Source organism: Serinus canaria, chromosome Z (assembly GCF_022539315.1).
Source record: "Serinus canaria isolate serCan28SL12 chromosome Z, serCan2020, whole genome shotgun sequence".
Taxonomy (NCBI): domain Eukaryota; kingdom Metazoa; phylum Chordata; class Aves; order Passeriformes; family Fringillidae; genus Serinus; species Serinus canaria.
In genome coordinates this window covers 59,641,774-59,650,770 of record NC_066343.1, presented here as the reverse complement: position 1 = coordinate 59,650,770, position 8,997 = coordinate 59,641,774, and the positions used below count along the sequence as shown (strand labels likewise).

At 40.8% G+C, this 8,997-nt stretch overlaps 1 protein-coding gene across 1 annotated transcript in view; it reads left to right on the top strand.

Annotated features, from left to right (window-relative positions):
* Positions 1 to 4,515: 4,515 nt before the first annotated feature.
* ITGA2 (integrin subunit alpha 2) overlaps positions 4,516 to 8,997 on the top strand; it is a 66,842-nt gene continuing 62,360 nt past the window's right edge. The window contains exon 1 of the mRNA XM_030236765.2: positions 4,516 to 4,641. Within this exon, the coding sequence (XP_030092625.2) occupies positions 4,596 to 4,641 (46 nt within the window). The 5' untranslated portion in view covers positions 4,516 to 4,595. The remainder of the gene's footprint in view (positions 4,642 to 8,997) is intronic.

Below are 8,997 nucleotides of genomic sequence, written 5' to 3'. Positions count from 1 at the left end.
GGAGCACCAGTCCTGTGAGGAGCAGCTGAGGGAGCTGGGGGTGTTTGTCCTGGAGAAAAGGAGACTCAGGGGAGACCTTATCAGTCCTTGCAAGGAGGCTGTGGCCAGATGGGCGTCAGTCTCTTCTGCCATTCAAGCAGTGACAGATTGAGAGGACAGAAGCTCAAGCTTCTCCAGGAGAGGTTGAAATCAGACATCAGGAGGTGTTTCTTCACAGAAAGGGTAATTAGACATTGGAATGGGCTTGGTGATCTCAGAATTCTTTTCTAATCAAATTGATTCTGTGATAATGTGAACACTTTTTTAGAGGCTACTAGACAATAAATGACCACATTACTACATTTTTTCCACCACCTTTCTGATGTTTCATCTTTTACTCAAGGTTTGTAGCTAATCCTACAAAATGTAGTAAATAACCAGGAGAGAATAGGTCCAGTTCAGCAGTTGCAAATATGCTAAAAGATTTCTTTTATATTCAGTATTACTTTTCATTAGCTTCATACATCTAAATTGCAAACAATCTTAGAAGGAAAAAAAAATCCATCCAAAGTAATGCAGTAAGACTAAAATATTTCCCACATGTTTAGTTAAAAATTCAGAGGGATTCAGTGGAAATTTTTAAGGGCGTCAGGTTTGCTAAAAAATATCTAGCAAAATTCTTGAGCAACTATTGGTGGTAGGCAAATAAAAGAAATAATTTATAGATCTTAATTCCAAAAAAATCCAAACAATTATGAAGTTTCCAAAATAAAAATGCTCAGAAATATAATCAAAGGTATATTTCTATTTCTAAGGAAATAGAGGCTCCTGTCTTTTCATTGGGTACTCCTAAACCCTGTCTGATAAATATTTTAAAGACAAACACTATTTTTAAGAGTTCGTGTGGTTATTGGAGTTGTATTAAGGTTAAATACTTTGGTAATTGGAGGAGCACATCAGCTCCTCCAGAGACCCTGAAATTACATAGGTTGTGTTAGCTTTGGTGTAGGACCTCACTTTTGAGATCACAGGTGAATGGAACACTTCTTCACTGGATTCATTGCATCCATTACTATTATTTCCCTATTATTTCCACAGGACAGATTTAAGCCTTTCTCAGCTGAAAATAGAATTGGTAAAAATATATTGGTATATATTCTGTGCTGGATAGAACACAGTTCTATCCTGCCAATACAGCAAGAGACAGGTATGTGCATGCTGGTATTCCAGAGTAGGAAGTGGTGCTGTGCATCAAGACCAAGACTGGGGGATCCTGTGTAGCACTTTGAAGTTGCAAAAAGTGTTAAAAATGTGTGGTTTGCACAGCAGCAGAGCAAAGTGCTGGTTTGTCCTGCTTATTCCCTACGCGACACCTAAAATGCCATTAGTGTATTTTTTATTTTTTCCAATTTTATTTCAAAACTGAATTATTACTAATGTCTAAACTACATCCTCACAGCTAATTTTGACATGTCCTTTATAGATTTGGGGGTTTTTTTTAATAGCTTCTTATTTTTCCTTCAGTGGAGCCTTTAATGTAACATTTCTGTTATAGACACTGTGTTTCTGCTAAAAATAATAACTAATATTTGCAGCCCTTTCCTCTAGCATCTCCAGACAAACCAAAGAGTGACCTGGAGCCATTCATCTTGGCCTTCTGTGTGTAAATTAGTCACTTTTCCAAGATTCCCTCCCAGAAACACATTAACAGATAACTGCTAAGTTTGGCATACCACAGAAACTCTGATTCTCTGGTCAGCCCTTGCAAATGACAAAAAAATGGAGATAGGTGCATATTTCTCTGAGAAGGTTGACATTAATTCGAACATTTTTCATCACATTAGAAAGCTAGAATAACATGCATAAATTGTAAAATTGATCATTAAGTATGCATTCACCAGAATAACTTTAAAAGCAAGATTTCTTCATTATCTTCACTCTGCAACTTCTATTTTTAATTGACAATGCAAAAACTGTAATTATCTTTTCATAGTGATGAAAGGATAACTGCAGTTTCACTGCTTCACACAGTCCTTACTGTGAACACGAAAGTTTGTTTGGCCCTTGATAACAAAATAGTTTATTTCAATGTGGACACTGTATTTGCATAGAACCAAGCCTGAAACTTTGCAAATAAGCTCGGGCAGATATGGTGGTTTTGGCAAGCGTCCCCATGATCAATGACCAGCAGACATGACAAGGTGCTATGAAACATCAGTAAACAACAAACAAGTGTACAGCAAAAGGTGTGTATCACACCCCATTTTATAGTGCAGAGATAAGGAGCACTAACCAAACTGTTCTCTGAGTAATTTAATTATCAGTGTAGGTGAACAATAATAAATAATAATTTCCCTGAATGTGTGAAATATATGTATAAAATTTCTGAAGTGAGTCAAAAAAGGTGAAATATTGCACAATATAAAAACTCTTGTTTCCTATAATATGCAAAGTACAGTTCAGGACTATATGAGAAGGTTGTTATCAAATGGCTTATAATAGTTTAAAACAAAAGCATTCATCTAAGGGAGTATTGTTGAATAATACAGTAATTTTCACAGTATTTATTCTCCTACAGCCTATTCTTTGTAAACACTGAAGAATGTTGGTCTTAGGAACAGCACCCAGGGAGACAGCCTTTGTGTGTGAGAAATCGTTCTTCAGCATTGTATCTGGATGAGAAAGAAAGTTTCATATCCTAAGGATATATTTATAATTAGAATGATGTAACTGAATCAAAGACATTGTTTCTTAGGAAACTGAGACATTAGTCTGCAGAGGTTATTTTAGGGTGGGGCAGAGGGCAAGTCTAGGTTTATTCCATTATTAAGAAACCATTTTTCTCCATGATGGGGATTTTTTTTGTTGTTGTTTTTTATTGTCCTTTTATTAGTATTTACTAATTATGTTCTTATTCCTTGTGGAAGTATAGGTCTTCCTTCTTGTCCTGGAATGACACATACACGTACACACTCAGTGCAGATGGAAAGAAAAGTCCCATGGTTGCTCTTCCCATCACAATTTTCCCACTGGTCACTGGACCAGTCGGGGTGCTGAAGCTGGTGTTGCTGCTTCAATATCTGCACTTCAATACTGGTTGAGGTGTCTGAAGGGCTTCTGTGACACCCTGCAAAGGAAACAGAGTGCTCTCAGAGACTTGTGAGTTGTCCCTGGTGATGACTGACCAAGGGCCTTGGAAGAGCTTTCAGCAGTGACAGTGTCTCACTGTGCATCCATGTGCTCACAGCGCATCCATGTACAAGCTCTTGCATTAGGCTGGATAACAGTCCTGTGAGTCCTATAAAGTAAATACCTGAAAGAATCCAATGTAAGTTATGCAAGGACAGTCCCTGCTCCACTTCCATCAAGAGGATTTTAACATCCTGGTGGAGGTTTCTTTAACCACGTTGTCCATATAAAACCCATGTCCAAAAAATCCTGTTGAAACTGACAAATGCTGAGAAACTTCTTTGTTTTAATTTACAGCTCAGTTTCTAAAGGCTAAAAACAAATAACAAGCTGAGAGAATACAGGTGCTCCTTAAATAATAGCAAGTGGGTCACACCTAAATGGTCATGACCTAGATGGCAAGGAGGGTGAAGGAAGAAAGCTTTTTTATTTCAATTTTCCAGGACAACTGTCTTTTTCATTACACAATGTTAATGCCAAGAAGTTCAAATTATTCAGCAGAATTTGTTGTACAAAATGAATACATTCCATATGAAAAGGTAGTGCCATAAATTTTGGCATTTTCTGGAACTGTGGGATGGAGAAAATGCATACTATTCAAATACTCTGCACATACAGTATTCAAACAGCTCTGACAAGGTTAGGTAGACTGAAAGCTTCACAGCACCTTGCATAAGAACCCTTTCTGATATATTACGAAGACAAAGTCCATCTCCCTATTCTTACTGGTTCTGATTCTCTTTGTCTACCTGGATATTGGCCTGGCATCTAAGGAAACACGGGCAGTTATTTTGCCTAGACAACACATCCTCACCGTCATTGCCAAGTTCGAGACAGTTGAGTTGCAAGGCTTCTGGATCCTGTTTCACTCCTGCATAGCTGGGGGCATATTCTGCAAAAATTTCATTTAAAGAAATTTAACGAAGAAGAAGATATAGAGTCAGGGTCATCAAACGTGCAATTTAATAAGAAAAAGAGGCATCCCCAGCCCTCCAAGCCGCTGTTGCCCATGGTACCCAGAGCGGGGTGGTGGGCGTCCCGATCGTGGGGCCCCCCTTCCAGCGCAGCCATGAGGCAGGGGCACGCAGCCTTGGGCAGCACCAGGCGGGCCGAGCGCGGCGGGGTCTCCTCCAGGCCGTAAAACCAGGAGGGAACCGAGTGGGATAACCCAACGGCAGAGCCTGCAGGGAACGGCACCGCCGGCTGCGCCGCGGGTGCGGAGCGAGGGGCGGGAGACGGGAGGAGCTGCCTCCGGCCCCTCCGCGGTCGTGGACCGAAGGGGGCGTGGAGGAGGAGGAGGAGGAGGAGGAAAAGAAGGAGGAGGAGGAAGAGTATTTGGGGGCGGCTCGGAGCAGGTGGCGCTCAGTGTAGCCCTGGGAAGCAGCCAGCTCGGAGCGGCGCCGGCCGGACCTCGCAGCGCGCCGGACATGGGCTCCGCGGGCACGGCGCTGCCGCCTCTGCTCCTCGCGCTGGGTACGTCTGTCCGTCCTGCCGCTCCGGGACGCAAGAGAGGAAGGAGGGGAGGAGGGAGGGAAGATCCAGCGGCGGGCGCGAGGTGCGGAGCGGGGGCGGCCGGGCAGGGAGGCGCGGAGGGTGCGAGGCTGCGAGCCGGGGGCTGCGGCTGCGGGCGGGCGCGGTGCTTCGGCGGCGATTTTAAAGCAGGTTAAACTCCTGGAGTGGCGTGGATTTCACTTTCCCGAAAATGGACTCTGTGTGTGCGCACTGAAGCGGAGGGAACGGGGACACTCTGATGTGTGAATTTAGGATTATATGATGATTATATCTTTTTGGGCGCGAAGATAATGTTCTCTTTGTGAGTGCTGCTCCTATTTGCATGAGTCCTCTAGATCTGTTACTACGCTGCTGGGCAGATGCCGCTCCTTGGACAAGCATAGGGAAACTTAAACCGTCTCCTCCTTCTCTTGGCTAACTTAATTACCATTACATCTATTTTCCTGGGAACTATAAGCAATCATATTCACTTGCCATGAGCAAATTCCCAGGCAGTTTCAGAGTTTTAATATTAGTGTATACTCTCAAAACCCCTTAATTAGCAAGTCACCAAAGAGGCAGCATGAAAATGAGATTTCGCTGATGAGCTGTTCTGACTTGTTCTTTCAGTAACTATAGCGAACACTGCAGTGGAATGTGTGGCTGCAGGGTATGAAGTAAAATACAAAAATATTAACCTGTGATGTGATTTATAGAACAAAAACAACTTGGCAATTTTTTTAAAAAGAATAAGTCTGAAAAGTACCAGTGGGCAAAACATTGCACCCTGTACTTTTGCTTAATCTATCCTTTATTCTCCTGGTTACAGCTACTGAAAACCAGGACCATTAGCATTCACTGTAATTCATGGGGTCTTAAGACTTGCAAAGGTTTAGAGCGCTGCTGAAAGCAGAAGATAAGGGCTGATTGTGAGAGGAGAATTCCCCTGGCATTTTGAATGACAGAAATGGGATAGGTCTACTTCGTTCAGGCACTACCCGTGATTTATCTCAATTTATACATCTGAAAGCTGTCATAATTTTCATTTCAGATGTGTCATGACTTTTGATGTTAGTGGATGAAATTACTGGGTTAATACTTGCTAAGGCCTTTTTTGATGTTGTTGGAGTAGCAACAAAAAAGTTTCAGGACAGGAGAGTTTTCCTTAAGTGTTTTTAGAATTCTGCTATGTTAGTACTCTTGTAGCTCTCCCACAATAATTTTCAAGTTGTTTGAATTCTAGTGAACTGGTTTACTTTCAAAGGTGATATCCTTAAATTTAATTGGGATAGCTTGGCTGAATTAACCTTTACTTCCAGAAAATATTCCAAGTTATTCCAGACTTGATTTTTTATCAGTATATTAGCTTCTGAATTATCAGGTGCATCAAATAGGTCACATGGGGTGCTTTGCTGTGTCTCTAAATTCAACTAAAAATAGTGCAAGAGTGAAGTAGTGGGTTACTCCTTGCTGATGTGTACTTTTGTGTCTGGAAAGTCATTAAGACTTTGTAGATGCTACAAGAAGAAGAGATCTGAATCAGAGCTATCATTTTAAAAGCATGACTTTGCTACCAACCTTGGTAATTGTTGGCCAAAAAGTGTATAGCATAGGGAAGTGGATTATGTCAAGAGGAATAAATGATGCATTAACAGGACAACCTATGCAACAAAGCCAGAAGCTTTTCTGTTGCTACATGCTGCTGATAGATTTGCCACGTCCAGTTCTTTATATTTACATTTTCAGTATGCATTTTTTTTTCCTTATCCTGTTCTCAAAAGTCAGAGCCAAAACAGCCCCGCTCTCTCTGAGAGTGAAGCCAGTGGAAAATACAGTAGCTTTCCTGGGCTCAATTCTGGTAACATTTTCTTTGGAAAGCTCTAGTGCCCTTGTGCTTCAGAGGACATATTTGCAATTTGGCAGGAAGGCACTATTTGCATTGTCTACCTAAATCTGGCCAGGTAACAAGTCTGTGAAAAACTGTATTCCTCTGGAAAGAAATGCATTTTTATCAGCTAATTTATGTCCACCTTGTCGTGCACCTTAGTCAGATGTTTCTGTGTGAGGTCTTAGATCCTACACCTGCAAATACAAAAAATTTCTCTCTTGACATCTCATGTTATTTGTTATTTTTAAAGCAATGTGCATCATTGTTTAAGTCACTCTGCTTTCCAGTTTGCTTCTGGATGGTGGTCTCCTGACTGTCTGTACTGCTCTTAACTGCTCCTGGGCTTCAGATGAACCAGCTTGCTCTCCTTTTTATAAGAATAATTGACTTCAGAGTGAATTGTCAAGTGATAGTGTTGGTGAGCTGTACATAGGGGAGGAAGTAAAATTTGGGGTGACCTCGCGTATACTATCTCAGCAAGTCTTCATATTGAAGCCTAACATGCACCTTCCTCCATCAACCCAGGATGTGAATGATACAACTTTTAGCACATTCATAAAATCTCCACTCTGTGAGGTACACATCCCTTGAACCCTTAATTTTGAAATGAACACTTGCAGCAACACAAGGGTTATTTATGCCTTTTGGGCTACAGGTCTACCACATGAGTGCCATGAATTCTCAAGTCTATCTGTGGGACCCAGGCAGACTGAAGGAGAAAACAGGTCTACCTGAAACTGGGGTGTCTCTGTAGAATAGAGAGTTTCCAATGATGGAAATTCTTGTAAGTAATAGGCCGTGAGGCTCTATAGAGGAATAGGCCACCCTACTTACGGACTCTTTTTCTCCAGTATGCTGTTGTTTAAACTGGGATAGAAGCTGTAATAATGGCATTTAACATGCAAAAGTTGGGAAGTGCCCAGAGTAAGTTAGCCACCTGGATTTGTCTCTTTTGCACATCAGTACATCATGCTGTCACCGCCTATGAACAGAGAAAGATGGTGTGATCAGATAATGAGCTGGAACTCCTGCCTTGCTTAATTTTGAAATTAGAAAATGCTCTAATGAATGAGGATGAAATATAGGATTAAGAGAAATAAATTTATCTTTTTTCCTTACCAAAGTGGATTCTTTCTCACTCTCTTTTTTTTTCCCCGCAAAAGCTGAGTACAATTTGAGACGAGTCATTTAAATCAAATCTTTGACATGTGGTTGGAGCTTTTGTGTTCTTCTCTTTCTCTTTGCTCAGCCAGGGGTTCTCAAAACTGAAGCTGCGTTTTCATGTTCTGGTTAAGCTGACCTGAATGTGGAGCTGACGTTGCAAGGACATTTCATCCACTCCTGTTTGCTAGTTTCCACCACTTTCTCTGTGATATCACTATGGCTTAGTCTCGGGAACAGGTCAGGGCCCCGTTTGCTTAAATAATTTTTTCCCCCTTTTGAGCCAGGCTAGTTTTGGAGATGAGCTAAACTGATTCTGCTCACTTGAGCAATTTATTTGTTGGTGCTGGCATAGGGTACAGTCAGAACTTGTGGCCAGAGGAGGGAGGAAAGCTGGAAAAGTCTCTTTCACTTGTAGCTGTCACTTCCACTGGCTTGAGCTGGTTGTGCAAGTGCATTTTGATGTGCAAAACTGCTCTGTGTTCACAGCTGTGACTGATACTAAATGGAAATCATAATTTAAATGTGAAAAAAATAAGGGTTTAGCTGTATCACTAGATATCCAAAGTGGTACTTTTTTTATGGAGGTAAGGATGATCTCTCATTTCACTTGAGTGTTGAAAAATAAATCCTCTGTCACATGCAAATACTTAAATGTTTATCTTCAATATATGTAGGCAATAATCAAGAAGGAAACTGCTAAGATTGAAATCATATACATTAAAGGACATGGCAATGTACAAAGCAGGAGGGACTAAACTGATAACTGAACAGCAAATGGAACATTTGCGATAAATGAAGCTAAAAGTTGGGGTGAAAATGCTTTTAACATGCAATCATGCACAGCAAGTTAAATCTGCACAGCCTATTTTGATTTCTGCCTTTCTCCCTCTTTGTGATCATCTTTTGATACCTTGATGTTTTATTATCATATTTGTGAGTAATCTTAATGTAAAAAATTATTCTGTAATCTGGAGATGGCTTGAAAGGAGGACCTAAACATGAACTCTTCTTTAAGTAAACCTGTCTCTACCTTCTTTCTGAGGTAGCAAGAAGTAGCAGCCCTACTATGTATTATTTTTGGAGTTTTGCCTCTCACAGCATTGCAGATTGAAGTAAGGCTTCATTCATACTGCTTTACAGGACTTGTATTTTGTATTATGTTTACTTTAGAAAGCATACAGGCTATTACCATTAGACACCTAAACACATTAACAGTTAATATTTATTTGTGCATAATGTGGTCAAAGTCAACATGAGATCCTACCAACAAGTTTTAACTGTGTGCT